This window comes from Oncorhynchus clarkii, chromosome 20, assembly GCF_045791955.1.
Source record: "Oncorhynchus clarkii lewisi isolate Uvic-CL-2024 chromosome 20, UVic_Ocla_1.0, whole genome shotgun sequence".
Lineage (NCBI taxonomy): Eukaryota > Metazoa > Chordata > Actinopteri > Salmoniformes > Salmonidae > Oncorhynchus > Oncorhynchus clarkii.
The window spans coordinates 69,972,145-69,992,206 of NC_092166.1; the positions used below are offsets into that span (position 1 = coordinate 69,972,145).

At 44.3% G+C, this 20,062-nt stretch overlaps 1 protein-coding gene across 2 annotated transcripts in view; it reads left to right on the plus strand.

Moving 5' to 3' along the window:
- The window catches only part of LOC139376833 (ARFGEF family member 3), a 48,374-nt gene that overhangs the window by 10,869 nt on the left and 17,443 nt on the right, over positions 1-20,062 (plus strand). Inside the window, exons 6-25 of one of the 2 annotated variants that reach the window (XM_071119781.1) lie at positions 4,072-4,185; positions 4,533-4,578; positions 5,374-5,458; positions 5,769-5,873; positions 6,119-6,449; positions 6,637-6,749; positions 6,937-7,913; positions 8,145-8,311; positions 8,520-8,685; positions 8,851-8,958; positions 14,932-15,147; positions 15,595-15,705; positions 15,968-16,118; positions 16,330-16,617; positions 18,145-18,278; positions 18,404-18,549; positions 18,932-19,111; positions 19,187-19,328; positions 19,600-19,722; positions 19,898-20,001. In XM_071119781.1, the coding sequence (XP_070975882.1) occupies positions 4,072-4,185; positions 4,533-4,578; positions 5,374-5,458; positions 5,769-5,873; positions 6,119-6,449; positions 6,637-6,749; positions 6,937-7,913; positions 8,145-8,311; positions 8,520-8,685; positions 8,851-8,958; positions 14,932-15,147; positions 15,595-15,705; positions 15,968-16,118; positions 16,330-16,617; positions 18,145-18,278; positions 18,404-18,549; positions 18,932-19,111; positions 19,187-19,328; positions 19,600-19,722; positions 19,898-20,001 (3,807 nt within the window). Of the gene's footprint in view, positions 1-4,071; positions 4,186-4,532; positions 4,579-5,373; positions 5,459-5,768; positions 5,874-6,118; positions 6,450-6,636; positions 6,750-6,936; positions 7,914-8,144; positions 8,312-8,519; positions 8,686-8,850; positions 8,959-14,931; positions 15,148-15,594; positions 15,706-15,967; positions 16,119-16,329; positions 16,618-18,144; positions 18,279-18,403; positions 18,550-18,931; positions 19,112-19,186; positions 19,329-19,599; positions 19,732-19,897; positions 20,002-20,062 lie in introns of both variants that reach the window. The other variant, XM_071119780.1, reaches the window with a different exon arrangement.

A 20,062-nucleotide genomic window follows, 5' to 3' on the forward strand; every position in this document is an offset into this window, starting at 1 on the left:
TACAGGGATTGGACTGCTGAGGACTGGGGTAAAGTCATTTTCTCTGATGAATCCCCCTTTCCGATTGTTTGGGGCATCCGGACAAAAAGCTTGTCCGGAGGAGACAAGGTGAGCACTACCATCAGTCCTGTGTCATGCCAACAGTAAAGCATCCTGAGACCATTCATGTGTGGGGTTGTTTCTCAACCAAGGGAGTGGGCTCACTCACAATTTTGCCTAAGAACACAGCCATGAATAAAGAATGGTACCAACACATCCTCCCAGAGCAACTTCTCCCAACCACCCAGGAACAGTTTGCTGACAAACAATGCCTTTTCCAGCATGATGGAGCACCTTGACATAAGGCAAAAGTGATAACTAAGTGGCTCGGGGAACAAAACATCAATATTTTGGGTCCATGGCCAGGAAACTCCCCAGACCTTAATCCCATTGAGAACTTGTGGTCAATCCTCAAGAGGCGGGTGGACAAACAAAAACCCACAAATTCTGACAAACTCCAAGCATTGATTATGCAAGAATGGGCTGCCATCAGTCAGGATGTGGCACAGAAGTTAATTGACAGCATGCCAGGACGGATTGCAGAGGTCTTGAAAAAGAAGAGTCAACACTGCAAATATTGACTCTTTGCATCAACTTCGTGTAATTGTCAATAAAAGCCTTTGACACTTATGAAATGCTTGTAATTACAGTGCCTTGCGAAAGTATTCGGCCCCCTTGAACTTTGCGACCTTTTGCCACATTTCAGGCTTCAAACAAAGATAAATACAGTTTTATTTTTGTGAAGAATCAACAACAAGTGGGACACAATCATGAAGTGGAACGACATTTATTGGATATTTCAAACTTTTTTAACAAATCAAAAACTGAAAAATTGGGCGTGCAATATTATTCAGCCCCTTTACTTTCAGTGCAGCAAACTCTCTCCAGAAGTTCAGTGAGGATCTCTGAATGATCCAATGTTGACCTAAATGACTAATGATGATAAATACAATCCACCTGTGTGTAATCAAGTCTCCGTATAAATGCACCTGCACTGTGATAGTCTCAGAGGTCCGTTAAAAGCGCAGAGAGCATCATGAAGAACAAGGAACACACCAGGCAGGTCCGAGATACTGTTGTGAAGAAGTTTAAAGCCGGATTTGGATACAAAAAGATTTCCCAAGCTTTAAACATCCCAAGGAGCACTGTGCAAGTGATAATATTGAAATGGAAGGAGTATCAGACCACTGCAAATCTACCAAGACCTGGCCGTCCCTCTAAACTTTCAGCTCATACAAGGAGAAGACTGATCAGAGACGCAGCCAAGAGGCCCATGATCACTCTGGATGAACTGCAGAGATCTACTGCTGAGGTGGGAGACTCTGTCCATAGGACAACAATCAGTCGTATATTGCACAAATCTGGCCTTTATGGAAGAGTGGCAAGAAGAAAGCCATTTCTTAAAGATATCCATAAAAAGTGTTGTTTAAAGTTTGCCACAAGCCACCTGGGAGACACACCAAACATGTGGAAGAAGGTGCTCTGGTCAGATGAAACCAAAATTGAACTTTTTGGCATCAATGCAAAACGTTATGTTTGGCGTAAAAGCAACACAGCTCATCACCCTGAACACAACATCCCCACTGTCAAACATTGTGGTGGCAGCATCATGGTTTGGGCCTGCTTTTCTTCAGCAGGGACAGGGAAGATGGTTAAAATTGATGGGAAGATGGATGGAGCCAAATACAGGACCATTCTGGAAGAAAACCTGATGGAGTCTGCAAAAGACCTGAGACTGGGACGGAGATTTGTCTTCCAACAAGACAATGATCCAAAACATAAAGCAAAATCTACAATGGAATGGTTCAAAAATAAACATATCCAGGTGTTAGAATGGCCAAGTCAAAGTCCAGACCTGAATCCAATCGAGAATCTGTGGAAAGAACTGAAAACTGCTGTTCACAAATGCTCTCCATCCAACCTCACTGAGCTCGAGCTGTTTTGCAAGGAGGAATGGGAAAAAATGTCAGTCTCTCGATGTGCAAAACTGATAGAGACATACCCCAAGCGACTTACAGCAAAAGGTGGCGCTACAAAGTATTAACTTAAGGGGGCTGAATAATTTTGCACGCCCAATTTTTCAGTTTTTGATTTGTTAAAAAAGTTTGAAATATCCAATAAATGTCGTTCCACTTCACGATTGTGTCCCACTTGTTGTTGATTCTTCACAAAAAAATACAGTTTTATATCTTTATGTTTGAAGCCTGAAATGTGGCAAAAGGTCGCAAAGTTCAAGGGGGCCGAATACTTTCGCAAGGCACTGTATACTTCAGTATTCCATAGTAACATCTGACAAAAATATCTAAAGACACTGAAGCAGCAGACTTTGTGAAAATTAATATTTGTGTCATTCTCAAAACTTTTAGCCTCGACTGTATATTCGTTTTTTAATATTCCATCATTAATAATGAATATGCTTAATAATGGCGACAGTTCTTGCAAAGGATTGTTACATATCACCAGGATTGCCATTGTAGTACATTTTTTAGAAAACAATTATTGTGATTCATCCTATATTGTACCTAACATCCTTACCCCCTAGCAAAAATATGTTGTCTTTTATCAGATCTACTGGTCTGGGGTCAGGCTGACCAGGATTCAAAGAGTGACACATGTTCAATGTATTTGTTATTCACAGAACTAACAGATGCATATCTGTGGGATCATCACTTTCCTTAGTGTCAACACACTCCTTGAGATCTGACCTTGACTATGACTATACTTCATGATGCAGTACCCCCAAGAAAGACGTTTTTTTGTTGTTGAGAACAACAGAGTTGATATTTGGAATCAGATTTAAGGAACTTAAGTTGCCTTCTGACCTTTTGACCTTAGTCCCTGGAGCCCCGCTGAACTGGTCTGGTCACTTTATTTATATAGTCATTGGTCTAGGCGGTCATCTCATAATTCGACTGACCAAGCTATTAAAGTCTTATTTTAGTCGTATAGTTGATTCGTACCATGAATCACATCTCAGGATGGATTATAAATGCACAAGGATTACTCTTGGTTAACAGAACAGAAACGTGAGTAATAGCAGTTGCCTTTCACATTTTAATCTGCATGTTAATTACCAGAGCGACTGGGAGTCTTTATTTTAGATTGTTCACACCTTATCTGCTGGATCCAATGAGACGGAACACTTTTCCACTCTGTTCTATCTCACCTGCCGGATAACCACTCTGAATGGTGACACCTGCTTTTATTGTACTAGAGGAGAGGGTTAAGAGAATGTTCCAGTCGTGCTTTATTTGCTGGGCCTCTAGCTGTGTGTCATCTAGTGATGGGGGAAACATTTCTACAGTTACATATTTGGATATTATTTTTGACGATATATTGTATTGACAATATCGCAATATTATTTTTGCGCTTGTTAGCTGTACCTGCACCAAAACTCCAGTATCTTTCCTTCATAGCTTCTTCTCGATCTTCTTTTTAAATAGGGAGCCAATTTGTTTTCAGGTCTTTTTATTTCCATGACAGAAACAATTTTTCTCCTGGCTCTCTCTTGTCCCTCTTCAGCAGACATATGGTGAGCAACATCAAATCTCTATACATACAGTATAGAATCGTGAGAATCACAATACATATCATATTGGCACCAAAGTATTGTGATAACATCGTATCTTAAGGTCCCTGGCAATTCCCAGCCCTTGTGTCATCCTCCGTATGCCACAGAGACCAGCTTTCAGAGGCGGTCATAATTCAATTAGCCACTGGGATGTCATGTAGATTTCTATACTGATTTATGTAGAGTGGGAAGAAATGAAAAGTGTGAAGTGACGGAAAGCAGTTATGTGTCCTATACTGTCTCCTTAGGGCTTGGCATCTCACTTGCTTTAATTCAATTCGGCTATCGCACAGTGTTGTTTTAAAGATTATATGTTAATTCGCTCCTGATGTCAGACTTTCTTCAGTCCAGCAAGCTTTTTCTTGAGAGGTTTTACCTTCATTTATAGTCGTTGGGTGTAACGGTAAGCTCCCTGCTATGTTGTAATGTGTGTGTGTGTGTGTGTGTGTCCTGTTTTCCAGGTGTGTATCGAGACGTACATGTCCAGCTGTCACCAGCGCAGCATCAACACGGCCGTGAGGGCCACCCTCAGCCAGATCCTGGGGGACCTCGCCCTGCAGCTCAGACACAGACAGGTCAGCCACCCCAGGCACCTTTGACCTCTCACATTATCACCCACTCAGACTAGAAGCAACTTGAATGAATATAGGTTGGGTGGGGAGGGGAGTGGTTCTAGAGTGAGGCACATCTTCATTTCACACTTGAGAGCTTGTAATCACCTCATTAAATAGCTACATAAAATACAGTACTGTGTTCTATACATTTTGGTAGACTGTTGTACTGCTGTGATTATAAGAATCACTAATAAGATCACAAATTCTTTGAATATGCATGGGAATGCATTGCATGCATAATCATAGATGAAGTGAAGCCACCATACAGTGTCTGAAATTCTATACTATTGTCTTGTGGGTCTCTGCAGGGAGTGGATGGCGAAGACCCACCAGTGCCCGCACACCAGCGCAGAGGTACTTTATAGCCCTGTTATATAGCAAAAGCCTTCACTGCCCTTCGCATGCCAGGTGGAATATACCTCCACAGGGACTATAATGTCCCTTTTTATGAAGCAGTGAATACAGGTTGTTTAGACATCACACGTCTTTTACTGCAAGGCTGGGTGATTCATACCTCGAGTCCACGTCTAAAAGTGTGAGAGATGAGACTATTACGAGGGGTTGGTGCAGTGTGTCTTGTGGTTCAACTGTTCTGTCAGACCTGGGTCAAATGCATTTGTCAAACAGAGCTGCGTTTCATTTAGTTTGCCCTGGACAATGCACCCAATGGCATAGTCCCAAAAGTTCAAACTCCAAACTTGGAGTCACTATAAAGGGAATTCTTAAACAAATTGAATAAAAGCCGAAAACACATCTCTTCCTTGCACCATACTGTACAGCAGGGCTCTCCAACTCTGTTCCTGGGGAGCTATCCCCCTGTAGGTTTTTGCTCCAACCAAAGTTGGAACTAACCTGATTCAGCTTATCAACTAGATAATTATTAGAATCAGGTGGGCTAGATGGAGTGAAAATCTAGAGGACGGTAGCTCTCCAATGTTCCCAAAAGTTAAAACGCCAAGCTTGGAATCGCATGTATGTATTTAACATAGTTAGGCTATATATAAGGTATGTCAAATCAAATTTGTATTTGTCACACATACACATGGTTAGCAGATGTTAATGCGAGTGTAGCGAAATGCTTGTGTTATCAGTTGCGTTTGTTCTCCTGAGTGTGGTGTCTCTAATGGTTGTTGGCCTGTACGTTTTTAGATGTGTCTCCCACTGCACAGTCCCTGTGTGAGGACGTTGTGACTGTGATAACCGTCTTCTGCGAGAAGCTAGAGGGGGTTGACCAGTAAGAATGATTCTTTATGCAGAGTTTATAGCCCTGAACTGTATGTTTCTCTCTCATCCGGAGAACACATCATTCCTCCCACCTACCCTGCTAGCTGTTTTAAAGGTCACCTCTACAAAGCATGATTCAGTTTTACAGCAATGTTTTATAGAGATGTTTCTTGCTTGGCTTTTATTAAGGTGAGACACTGAGGCTTCATCCCAAATGCCATTCCATTCATAGTGCACTATTGACCAGAATCCAATGGGAATAGGGTGCCATTTGGGATAAAAGCCTGACACTCTGACTAATGGTCTGTTTGTTTTCACAGTGAGAACCAGCTGCTCCAGCTGCTCTACCTAGAGTGCATCTTGTCCATGCTCAGCAGCTGTCCTCCCACCATGCACCTGAACAGAGGCTTCACAGACCTGATCTGGTAAGGCCTGGCTGTGGCTAACACATACAGTATATTGACAGTCACGCTTCCCTGTCTGAATACATGCCTCCTTTTCAGTCTGATTTCTTATCTCGAGGGGACCCTATATACGGTCTTCATAATGCATACATGCCACATTCATAAGCAGAACATGAGCACTTCATAAAGTATGCTCCTTCAAGTAAAGTGTTACCATATTATCTGTCTACATAAAACACGTGACATGTCTTGTCCCCTGCTCTCAGGAAGCAACTTTGTCCTACGTTGGTGGTGATCATGGGAAACCCTGTGAACGACAAGACCATCACCTCGGCCCACGGCCACGGAGGGGGGTGTCAGGATCCAGACCCCTCTCTAGGTGGTGTGTCTGACCAGGGCCGGGGATCCGGCTGCTCCTCCACCACCCCGGCCATGATCGGCCCGGTGGTGCGGACCATCTGCTACGTGGCTGCTGAGCTGGTGCGCCTGGTGGGCTGTGTGGAGTCCATGAAGCCTGTTCTACAGTCGCTGTACCACCGCATCCTGCTCTATCCCCCCCCACAGCACCGCGTGGAGGCCATCAAGATCATGAAGGAGGTGGTCTGAGCCCCAGACTCCTCACTGTTCACCAGTCACCTCAAATCCCCTAACATAATGTTTATAGAGCAATCAATTGAATTAGACAGTGGAATGTTGCTGCTTTATCAACAGAACCAGTTTGAGTGTTGCAGAAGGGATGCGATGAACAAAAATGAACCAAAGTGTCTTTGTATGCGTTTTGTAGATTCTGGGAAGTCCTCAGCGCTTGTTTGACCTGGCTGGTCCCTGTGTTATAGAGCCTGAGTCTAGGAAAAGGTCCTTCTCTAAGAGGAAGTCTCACCTGGACCTGCTCAAACTGTGAGGACCCACATTCTCTGATTTTATTTACCGGTATAACCTTTACCGGTATAACCTTGTGAACCAAAAGATATGCGTCTACCTGCTGTATAAGCCTCTAACCCATACATCATGTACTATAGTGAAAAGGAAGTAGTACTGTTGTAAACTGGTACATAGTGTTTATGATGTGTCTGTGTGCCTACAGGGTGATGGATGGCATGACAGAGGCCTGTATGAAGGGGGGCATCGAGGCCTGCTACTCCTCAGTGTCGTGTGCCTGTGCCCTCCTGGGAGCTCTGGATGAGTTGAGTCATGGGCGTGGCCTACAGTCAGAACAGGCCCGCATGCTGCTGCGCCGATTGGATGAGCTGAACGAGGGGGCAGAATCCACGCGGGAGTCCATGGAGATCAATGAGGCGGACTTCCGCTGGCAGCGCCACGTCCTCTCGTCTGAGCACGCTCCCTCTGAGCCCTCTGCCATCTCTGCCACGGAGCGCAGTCCTGACATCAGCATCAGCGTCACCACAGATACGGGCAAGACCACTCTGGATGGGGAGCTGGGACAGACCACTCTGGATGGGGAGCTGGGACAGACCACTCCAGAGGGGCAGGAGTGTGGTGAAGAACCCCAGCTGCCTTCGCCTTCCTCCTGCGGGCCGGACGCTGACCCTGAACTACGCCCCTGTGTGAGGGAGCCAGGCGCCGAGCCCGGAGGACCCCCAGACGTGGTGCAGCGCAGCCACGCACTAGTCTACCCCGACATCACTAACTTCCTGTCCGTGGATGCCCGGGCGCACCCTCACGGCTCGCGCTACAGCGAGAGCAACTTCAGTGTGGATGAGGGGGAGATGTCGCGCACTGAGTTTGATTCATGTGACCAGTACTCCATGGCGGCGGAGAAGGACTCGGGCCGCTCGGATGTGTCTGACATGGGCTCTGATAACTGCTCCCTGGCCGATGAGGAGCAGACACCCAGGGATTGTCCCGGTCATCGCTCCCTGAGGACGGCAGCCCTTTCCCTGAAGCTACTGAAGAACCAGGAGGCTGACCAGCAGAGCGCTCGGCTCTTTGTCCAGTCGCTGGCCGGCCTGTTGCCTCGCCTGCTGGGGATGCACAGCACGACAGACGTGGACACGTCCCTGCAGAACTTCTCCTCCACATTCTGCTCCGGCCTACAGGCGGGTAAGCGATACAAAGAGAGGAGATTAAGGGAGATGACATGAGACAATGAAGGGAGGATGTGAGATAACATCAGATATCCGTGGAGAAGTCATTGAAAGTTGCATTGTAATTACAGTATCTAATTTAGTATTTTATGTCTTCTGATGGGGATACGAGGTAAGATAATTGTCTTAATTGTCCTAGTTTCGTCAATGGTTTCTATTTGACCCTGTATCTGACCCTCTCCCTCAGGTGGCATCCATTCACCAGGCTATGAGGGCAGTGAGAACCTGAACTGTCAGGCCCTGATGAACGCTGACGGCCTTTACCTGGTCTCCTACTACGCCTTGCTCCTCAGCCTCAAACTCTGTTGCCAGGACTACTACCGCAGGAGGCCCATGCCTGTACTGGTCAGCCTGGTGAGTGGTGGTTGTGGAGTCAATGTGTTGGCGCACTAAAGCTGACATCCCCTGTGTATGGTAGAGAGGAAGCCTGAAGACAAGTGTTGTGATCAGCTGAACACGATATAGTACTGTAGCCAATTATTTTGTTTATGCGGTTTATATATTTTAAAGCGATCCCACCCGGCCTCATGGTATCCCCATTGAATTCTCTCTCCTGCTGCAGAAAGAGTTTGTTCGTCTCATCCAGAGCAGTGGGGTGCTGGTGGTGCTGTCTCAGGCCTGGATCGAGGAGCTCTACCTCCAGGTTCTGGACCGGAACTTGCTGGGGGAGGCTGGCTACTGGGGCTCACCAGAGGAACACTCCTTACCCCTCATCACCATGCTAACTGGTAGGATGGGACACAGCTCTCCCACACTGTTTTATTCATGAGGATTCTTTATATGTCAACATAAAAGTATTAACATAATGCTCCTTTGGGTCTTTGAAATGTTCTGCTATGTTATTATGACGTCTCTCATCACGTTGTGTCTTCTCTCTGTCTGTCTCTGGTCAGACATTGATGGTCTGGGCAGTAGTGCCATCGGAGGTCAGCTGATCCGTAAGGCCAACACACAGTCCCCCTTCAGCTGTGACAAGAGTGGCAGTGACACCCTCATGGCAGGTACTGACACCACCAGGTACCCCCAGCTGTCCTTTCTGAGTCGCTTAGACAAGGCAGTTTTTGACTATATTTTGCTTCGATATTTAGGCATATTGTAGTGTGTATTTTTTTGCTTTATTCAAACATCGGGGGAGATAGATTAGGAGGAGACAAAGTGGGAAGGGTGGAGACAGGGACTGAACCCTGGTCTCTGGGGTTGCATATATGTGCCTAGATCAGGGTTTCCCAAACTCGGGTCCTCGAGATTCCAAGGGGTGCACTACACAGCTGATTCAAATAATCATCAAACTTTGATAAGTTGAAGTAGCTGTGGAGTGTTAGTGCAAAATCCAAAACGTGCACCCCTTGGGGTCACGAGGAGCAAGTTTGGGAAACGCTGGCCTAGATGCTGTACTCTACATGGAGAGAGAAATATATTGTTCTCCTTGTGTCCCTCACAGGAGAGGGAATGGAAAGCTGCCAGCATCTGCCTACCTCTTTTATTACCACTGAGAACAAAAGAAGCACCATCGAGCACTTGAGCAACCTCGTTACCATGGCAACCGCGGCTGAGTTGCCCATTAGGCTTTTAAAGCTTTCATGTAATAAGCTAGCTATGTACACATAATCAACAGGGACGACTATATTAACATGGAACGGAGAAAAGGGAACGTTGTCAGTTCTACTTATTTCCCTGTATGAAATGTTATTGTCACACAGAGTGCTTTTTATAGCGCTTAAATCTCTCAAGGTGTCTAACGGGACTGTTGTTTACTGCCTGTCTGTTCACTGCCTCTCAGCAAATAAGGCCACAGCACATTACAGAGCTGCTGAATCAATACACAGATAGATGTAGTGTAGGTTCTGACTTAACTCCCATTGGTGCATGTACTGTATACAGTTTTAAGAGTCTGACTCAACCCCATTGTGCTGTAGCATAGGTCTTGGTCAATACAAAGATGACGGTCTGACTTACTCAACCTTCCTTCATACTGTATTATGCTTAGTTCCTGATCAATAGTCTACACAGCTGTACTACTTATGCTCTCTATCCTTAGTTGCTACACACATTGTTTTACTTTATATTAATGATATGCAGTCGTGGCCAAAAGTTTTGAGAATGACACATATTCATTTTCAAAGTTTTCTGCTTCAGTGTCTTTAGATATTTTTGTCAGATGTTACTATGGAATACTGAAGTATAATTACAAGCATTTCATAAGTGTCAAAGGCTTTTATTGACAATTACACGAAGTTGATGCAAAGAGTCAATATTTGCAGTGTTGACTCTTCTTTTTCAAGACCTCTGCAATCCGCCCTGGCATGCTGTCAATTAACTTCTGTGCCACATCCTGACTGATGGCAGCCCATTCTTGCATAATCAATGCTTGGAGTTTGTCAGAATTTGTGGGTTTTTGTTTGTCCACCCGCCTCTTGAGGATTGACCACAAGTTCTCAATGGGATTAAGGTCTGGGGAGTTTCCTGGCCATGGACCCAAAATATTGATGTTTTGTTCCCCGAGCCACTTAGTTATCACTTTTGCCTTATGTCAAGGTGCTCCATCATGCTGGAAAAGGCATTGTTTGTCAGCAAACTGTTCCTGGGTGGTTGGGAGAAGTTGCTCTGGGAGGATGTGTTGGTACCATTCTTTATTCATGGCTGTGTTCTTAGGCAAAATTGTGAGTGAGCCCACTCCCTTCGCTGAGAAGCAACCCCACACATGAATGGTCTCAGGATGCTTTACTGTTGGCATGACACAGGACTGATGGTAGTGCTCACCTTGTCTCCTCCGGACAAGCTTTTTGTCCGGATGCCCCAAACAATCGGAAAGGGTATTCATCAGAGAAAATGACTTTACCCCAGTCCTCAGCAGTCCAATCCCTGTACCTTTTGCAGAATATCAGTCTGTCCCTGAGATTTTTCCTGGAGAGAAGTGGCTTCTTTGCTGCCCTTCTTGACACTAGGCCATCCTCAAAGTCTTCGCCTCACACCTGCCTGCTGCCATTCCTGAGCAATCTCCGTAATGGTGGTGCCCCGATCCCGCAGCTGAATCAACTTTAGGAGACAGTCCTGGTGCTTGTTGGACTTTCTTGGGCGCCTTGAAGCCTTCTTCACAACAATTGAATCGCTCTCCTTGAAGTTCTTGATGATCCGATAAATGGTTGAGTTAGGTGCAATCTTACTGGCAGCAATATCCTTTCCTGTGAAGCCCTTTTTGCGTAAAGCAATGATGACGGCACGTGTTTCCTTGCAGGTAACCATGATTGACAGAGGAAGAACAATGATTCCAAGCACCACCCTCCTTTTAAAGCTTCCAGTCTGTTATTCGAATGCAATCAGCATTACAGAGTGATCTCCAGCCTTGTCATTGTCAACACTCACACCTGTGTTAACGATAGAATCACTGACATGATGTCAGCTGGTCTTTTTGTGGCAGGGCTGAAATGTTTTTTTTTGGTATTCAGTTCATTTGCATGGCAAAGAGGGACTTTGCAATTCATCTGATCACTCTTCATAACATTCTGGAGTATATGCCAATTGCCATCATACAAACTGAGGCAGCAGACTTTGAAAATTAATATTTGTGTCATTCTCAAAACTTTTGTCCACAACTGTACAGTACCAGTCTAAAGTTTGGACACCTACTCATTCAAGGGTTTTTCTTTATTTTTACTATTTTCTACATTGGAGAATAATACTGACGACATCAAAACTATGAAATAACACATGGATTCATGTTGTAACCAAAAAAGTGTTCAACAAATCAAAATATATTTTAGATTCTTCAAAGTAGCCACCCATTGCCTTGATAGCTTTGAACACTCTTGGCATTCTCTCAACCAGCTTCATGAGGAAGGCTTTTCCAACAGTCTTGAAGGAGTTCTCACATGCTGAGAACTTGCTGGCTGCTTTTCCTTCACTCTGTGGTCCAACTCAGCCCTAACCATCTCAATTGGGTTGAGGTCAGGTGATTGTGGAGGCCAAGACATCTGATGTAGCACTCCATCACTCTCATTGGTCAAATAGCCCTTACACAGCTTCGAGGTGTGTTTTAGGTCATTGTCCTGTTGAAAAACAAATTACCTTCCCATTAAGCCCAAACCAGATTGGTTGGCGTATCGTTGCAGAATGCTGTGGATCCATGCTGGTTAAGTGTGTCTTAAATTCTAAATAAATCACTGACAGTGTCACCAGCAAAGCACCAACACACCATCTGCTCCATGCTTCACGGTGGGAACCACACATGCGGAGATCATCCGTTCACCTACTCTGCGGCAGTTGGAACCAAAAATCTCAAATTTGGACTCCAGACCAAAGGGCAGATTTCCACCGGTCTAATGTCCATTGCTTGTGTTTCTTGGCCCAAGCAAGACTCTTCTTCTTATTAGTGTCCTTTTAGTAGTGGTTTCTTTGCAGCAATTCGACCACGAAGGCCTGATATTCACGCAGTCTCCTCTGAACAGTTTATGTTGATGTCTGTTACTTGAACTCTGAAGCATTTATTTGGGCTGCAATCTGAGGTGCAGTTAACTAATGGACTCTGCAGCAGAGGTAACTCTGGGGATTCCTTTCCTTTCCTCATGAGACAGTTTCATCATAGAGCTTGATCGTTTTTGCGACTGTGCTTGAAGAAACTTTCAAAGTTCTTGAAATGTTCCGACCTTCATGTCTTAAAGTAATGATGGACTGTCGTTTCTCTTTGCTTATTTGAGCTGTTCTTGAAATAATATGGACTTGGTCTTTTACCAAATAGGGATATCTTCTGTATACCACCCCTACCTTGTCACAACACAACTGATTGGCCCAAACGCATTGAGGAAAGAAATTCCACAAATTAACTTTTAACAAGGCACACCTGTTAATTGAAATGCATTCTGCATCTTGCCTATGCCGTTCGGCCATCGCTCATTCATATATTTTTATGTACATATTCTTATTCATTCCTTTACACTTGTGTGTATAAGGTAGTGAAATTGTTAGGTTAGATGACTTATTTCGCTACACTCACATTAACATCTGCTAACCATGTGTATGTGACAAATACAATTTGATTTGATTCCAGGTGACTACCTCATGAAGCTGGTTGAGATAATACAAAGAGTGTGCAAAGCTGTCATCAAGGCAAAGGGTTGCTACTTTGAAGAATCTCAAATATATTTAGATTTGTTTAACACTTTTCTGGGTTACTACATGATTCCATATGTGTTATTTCATAGTTGTCTTCACTATTATTCTACAATGTAGAAAATAGTAAAAATAAATAAAAACCCTTGAATGAGTAGGTGTCCAAACTTTTGACTGGTACTGTACATTGCATTCGGAAAGTATTCAGACCCCTAGACTTTTTCCACACTGTTACGTTACAGCCTTAATCTAAAATTGATTGAATTGTTGTTTTTCAATCTACACACAATACCCCATAATGACAAAGCAAAAACGGTTTGTTTTTTATTTATTTTTTGCAAATCTAAAAAAATATATATATTTAATCAATTTTAGTATATGGCTGTAATGAAATGTGTAAGAAGTGAAGGGACCTGAATACTTTCAGAATGCACTGTACACCCATTTGATTCTTGAAGAACGTAACTCATAAATGAGCTTACTTCAACTGTCACCTGATCAGAACCCAAAATATATATATTTTTTACTCCAATGTTTGTTAATAAAGTTGATGTAAACAAACACTGTATAGCCTCAAAGAATGCCTGTTAGTGATCCCTTCGCACGCCAATTCCGTTAGCGGGATAGATTTGACAACATCCAGTGAAATTGCAAAGCGCCAAATTCAAACTACAGAAATATCAATATTCAAGATTCACGAATATATAAGTGTAATACATCAAAATAAAGCTTAACTTCTTGGTAATCCAGCCACAATGTCAGATTTCAAAAAGGCTTTACGGTGAAAGCAGACCATGCAATTATCTGAGGACAGCGCCCCGCAGACAAACACATGAAAATAATTTTCAACCAGGCAGGTGGCGACACAAAAGTCAGAAATAACTATATAATAAATGCCTTACCTTTGAATATCTTCTTCTTTTTGCAATCCCAAATGTCTCAGTGACACAATGAATGGCCGTTTTGGTCGATAAATTCCTTTATATCCCCAAAATGTCAATTTATTTGGCACGTTTGATTCAGAAATATCGCTTCCAACTCGCCCAACATGACTACAAAGTATCTAATAAGTTACCTGTAAACTTGGTCCAAACATTTCAAACAATGTTCCTAATCCAACCTCAGGTATCCTAAAATGTAAATAATTGATCAAGTTTAAGGCGGGATAAACTGTTTCCAATACCGGATTAAAACAACGTGAAGCGCGTTCCAGTTCACACGCACCAAACAGTAGAGTCCACCTGGAGTGACACTTACAATGAACAGCCATACTTCTTAATTTCTCAAAAGAAAAACATCGAACAATTTCTAAAGACTGTTGACATCTAGTGGAAGCCATAGGAACTGCAACCAGGTTCCTATTAAATAGGGCTTCCCATAGAAAACTTTTGGGATGGTTTGTCCTCGGGGTTTCGCCTGCTAAATCAGTTCTGTTATACTCACAGACATTATTTTAGCAGTTTTAAAAACTTTAGAGTGTTTTCTATCCACAACTACCCATTATATGCATATCTTATCTTCTGGGCCTGCGTAACAAGCAGTTTACTTTTCGCAAGCTTTTCATCCGGACGTGAAAATACTGCCCCCTATCCCTAATAAGTTTTAAACTATAATTATTTTATATTGTGGATGGTCAGTCCTTGGATCCTAGCTCTGTCTATGAATTTGAGAATGGTTACATTTCTACAGGCCCATCTGTTTTTTTTTAACCAAAACAGAGGCAGGGTGACCCTTTCAGCTGCAGATTCTAGCTTTTAAGGGTCTGACCCAACCCCCATTTGACCCTGTTTCATACATATTGTCTTGGTCAATGCACAGATAAGTGTCTGGCTCACTCACTCACTCAACATTCATTCATGTTATTTCAGGCATAGTGTTTGCTCGCTACATCCTGATGGGCTGCTGGAAGAACCTGATGGACACCCTGTCCACCCCACTGACGGGGCGCATGGCGGGCAGCTCCAAGGGCCTGGCCTTCATGCTGGGGTCTGAGGGGCTGAAGGAGCAGAGCCAGAAGGAGAGAGACACCATCTGTATCAGCCTGGATGGACTACGCAAGGCAGCCGGACTCAGCTGTGCTCTAGGTAACAGGACCCAACATCATGGTGACCGTGGATAAGGCCTGCCTGACTGAATATAATCTTCAACAGGAAGCGTTTAGTTAACCCACTAGCTAGTGTGTTTAGATCAGAGGCTGGCTGGGTCAAAGGCTCAAAGTATTTGAAAGAAAACGATTTGATTCCAGGTCTGGTTTAGATGTGTGTCCACAAAGACATAAGTACAAAAACATCACGTTTTGAGAGAATCAAACTCAAGCAAACGTTTTGCTTAGATTTTGAACAATATCTGAATTCTTCATAGGTCTATTTGTGTAGCTATTGAAATGTCCCTGAAAACATATATGAATCAGGACCATATGATGATAAAGTATTGGCCTGGCGCTCTGTGACCGGTGCCGTAGGCCCTCTCAGCCCAGCTTGTCTTTGATTACCATCAGCTCTAATGAATATGAATATTCTTGTGTTCTCTAGGTGTGGCTGCCAATTGTGCCTCGGCTCTGGCCCAGATGGCGGCAGCCTCGTGTGTGCAGGAGGAGAAGGAGGAGAGGGAGGTGGGCGAGTCTGGAGATGCCATCACACAAGGTACTTACAGCACCCCACATAACATACTGTACACAGGGATTCAATTGCCTTTTTCAAACACACATACCGTACTATAAAACTAGTGTATACACCAAAGATGACATTTCATTTGTCATTACTGTGCAAGACATGTAAAGGATAAAGAATCCCTTTCAGAAAATATCCCATAGTTACATGGTCACATTTTAGTTTTTGATACGGTGCTAGCCAGAGTGCTGGGGTCTGATCTGATCCTGTGTCTGTTGGGTGTGTGTGTTCCCAGTCAAGCAGCGTGTGGAGCAGAAGCTTGAGCAGATGGGACGTCCTCAGGGGGTGCGGCTGCACACGGCCCATGTGCTCTGCATGGAGGCCATCCTCAACGTGGGCCTGGAGATGGGCAGCCACAACCAGGACTGCTGGCCACATGTCTTCAGGTAATACAGCCAAGCTGTGGCAGGGCAGGCGATGCAGAGATCAAAGTCACAACCCTCTCCATAACCACTGAGAAAAATGCATGATAGCATATTACATTGGATTCTCGGTACAGTTGCAGCCACAGGTTACTAACACTCATCTATAATGTGAACTCTCATCTGTAACGACACACTGAACAATACAGTAGCGTACTGCTCTCTGTCTATCCAGGGTGAGCGAATATGTCAGCTCTCTGGAGCACAGCCACTTCAGCGACGGCAGCTCCCAGGCCACCATGACCATCACCCAGGCCCAGCAGGCTGTAGACCTGGGGCTGGATTTGTGTGGTGAGCCTAGTCCGGACAGAGATCTGGCCCTCAGCAGCCAGCCGGTCATCCAGCCCCAGTCCATCCAGGAGCTGCTAAGGGAGGGTAGGGGGGGGAAAGGCCTGGACCGTAGCCTGATGACTGGGACCAGTGCATCCAAGGCCGTCTGCACCCTATCTACACAGGCAGACAGGTACTGCAGTATAGGCTACAGAACTGTCTGAATAGCATACTAAGTTTCATATTCTCCTCTCGCTCTCTTTTTCATTGACGTTCATGCCTGAATAGCAATATGAAACAAACAATATAGTTATTGTTGACTGACTAGGCTGAAATACAAAAGTTGTCATTTAAAGTCAGTGAAAGAAACAGCAGCCCATGTTAAATGGCCACCTGGTGGCAGTGTGGATCAAGTACAGCTCAAGTACATGAAAGTATTTGACTGTATTCGACCCAGACCAGTATGTGATTTGGTACTCTTGATTGTACAAATTAAGAGTCACATGGTCATGCAGCACTTTCTCTTCTGGACATAGGCCAATTACACATGGATAAGTTATAGTCTGCAGTCAGGGCCAGATTAAGAAATCATCATGAAGCGACACACAGATTTGTACAATATTCTGAGGAAATATAAACTGTGTATTATAGGGTACCTAAATACACTTTCCAGTGTCACACTGTCTCACCTAATGAAGAAGATGACGCTGTAGGCTACTCACCGGTGATGGTCTCGTCAAGGCCATAGCATGTCTCAAGATAAACTACTTTGAAAAATAGTGCTGCTGAAAATTGGGAGTTGAGAAAGAAAAAAAAAAATCTATTGGTTCTACAGAAAGATTAGTCTTCTCTTTTCAGCGGTAGGCATTTACTTTTCAAACTGTATGTGTTTCCCGCAATTGTATTTTGAAATTTGCAAAAGGCAAACTAACAGCCGCAACCAACCGTATAAAAAGAATCCATAGATGGCAGTTCCCATTCAAGTCAGGTCTGGCAGCCATTGCTAGTGTATCCATGAGTTTAACAGTCAAATTGTCAGGGTTAGATGTTCCAAAAATCTTCTATGGATTATATGTCTATGGCCACAACACAACAGACTGTCCTATATTTGGCGCTGCATGCAGCACAAATTGCGACCTTCCCCACTGTAGGCATACCGGTAACTTCCAAAATAAAGGAAACACTTGAGTAAATGAGGAATACAACGTATACAGTATGTTATGTGTGGGGTGCATTTTCCTGCCATGGTTTAGGTCCTCTTGTAGAATCTATGCCAAGGCACTTTGAAGCTGTTCTGGCTCGTGGTGGCCCAACACCCTTTTAAGACATTTAAAGTGTTTTGGAAGTTACCTGTATGTGCCTGTGATAAAACTATTGGTCCTCTGTGGCAAAATTCTACTCTCTGGTGTATTTTGAACATTCAGAGTGGGCTTCTGTGGTTGGATAAAAATAAATAAACAATTTTATTTATCTCTTTTTTGGGGCTCTTGGGCCCCCTACAGGCTTGAGTCCCTGCATTAATCCGGCCCTGCCTGCAGTGCTTATATAACTACATAAGCACTAGGCCGCTTTTAGAGAAAATAATAAAAACACTTATCTGGCAGATGTTTCACTCCTACTAGTCCCACAGCTTTCTAATTGGCTTGTGGTGATTCCTTTCTGCTGTTTGAAGAATATAGTGGCAATAATTTGGATTCCACTGTATGACCTTTTTTTGCAGGTTATTTGAGGACTCTGTCAGTAAACTGAACATGGTTAGCCTGGTGGGTTTCCTGCACCAGCTGAGGAGAGCATCTCAGTCCCAGCTCTTTGACTCAGTCACTGAGACAGGAGACTACTCCTTAGCCATGCCAGGTACCAAACACAGCACATGCTTATCCCCAACAGACTTAGATAAAAACCCTGGGTCAAATTTGCCCAGTAAAATAGAACCAACAGAACAGTCCCAAAGGTCATCAATGTTGCCTGTGTGTTTTTAGGAGAGGCCAAGTCCACCATGGACAGGCGTAGCGCCCTGCATCTGTTCCGGCTGGGGGAGGCCATGCTGCGGATCGTGAGGAATAAGACCAGACCGCTGCTGCACATGATGAGGGCCTGGAGCATAGTGGCACCGCACCTGGTGGAGGTAGGAGCACAGGGAATGCGTCTCAACTGTGTAGCCTCCTTTGCTGATGTCCTCTCCTCCACGATCACTAATATGGTATAGCCTAATAGGTTCACCCTTTCTGCAGGTTATATTAGGCTTATACCCACTGGGCACAGACATCAGTTCAACGTCTAGTTTTGATTTACGTTCGTGAACTAACGTGAAATCAACAAACATTTTATGCGACCGTTGGATTTAGTTTGGTGAGAAAATACGAAATTCCCTTAGTTTTCCAAGTTGATTCAATGTCATTTACATATAGATTTTTTGTTGTTGAAATGACATGGGAACAGCGTTGATTCTACCAGTTTTTGCCCATTGGGCGTTGTTCTCGTTACTGTTTCTCTCTGTCTCCTCCTAGGCTGCCTGCCACAAAGAGCGCCATGTTTCCCAAAAGGCTGTGTCCTTCATCCATGATGTTCTGATGGAGGTGCTGACCAGCTGGGCAGAGCTTCCCCACTTCCACTTTAACGAGGCACTCTTCAGACCCTTCGAGCACATCATGCAGCTGGAGCTGTGTGACGAGGACGTGCAGGACCAGGTGAGTTGTCCCACACACACACCTCTTATAATTAGTTGACCCGGTAGTTGAAACGTCCTATTGTTTGTCCCTCAGGTGGTCACGTCCATAGGGGAGCTGGTAGAGATGTGTTCCCCTCAGATCCAGTCTGGCTGGAGACCTCTATTCAGTGCCCTGAGGACTGTGCATGGGAACAAGCCAGACATGAAAGACTACCTGATAGGAGAATATTCCATGGGTATGTATGACAGCCAGCCTAGTCTTTGAGTTTGTTACATCTCAATGTTTCTATGTGTTATTGTATTCCCTCAGGTACTGCCCGGCTACAGTATTTCTATTGTATTCACATACATTCTGTTTCTTTGGGTTGTCTGTAATGATGGCTTATGAGAGAGTCTCAGCAGGAGAAACTGTATGTTGGCACAGAGCCTCGTCTCCTCTCTCGAAGGAGATTCCTGTATATCGCTGTTTTTTTGTTGAGGTTGTTTTCTGCTCCGTCTGTAATGCAGGGAAGTCTCAGGCGCCTGTGTTTGATGTCTTTGAAGCGTTTATCAACACCGACAACATTCAGGTCTTCGCCAACGCAGCAACTGACTACATCATGTGCCTTATGAAGTTTGTCAAAGGTTTAGGTAAGTCAGGTAAATGAGATGATTACACCATTTTATTTTTCTGTGGATGTGTAATACTACTGTCATGATCGTCACATTTTTAGGGAGAGACATTGAATGTTCATGTCATTTGGTAAGAAATAATGGAATTGATTACTCTGATTGCCATCAGTGAGTGTGTTGGCCTTGTTCCCAGGAGAAGTGGACTATAAGGAGATTGGGGACTGTGTCAATGCCACTGGCTACAGTTCTACAGACCTGTGCCTCCCTGCTCTGGACTACCTGAGGAAGTGCTCTCAGGTAGGAAAACACTGGCCCATGGGCCACCTTAGCTATTTTCAATGGGCGTCACACGAAAATG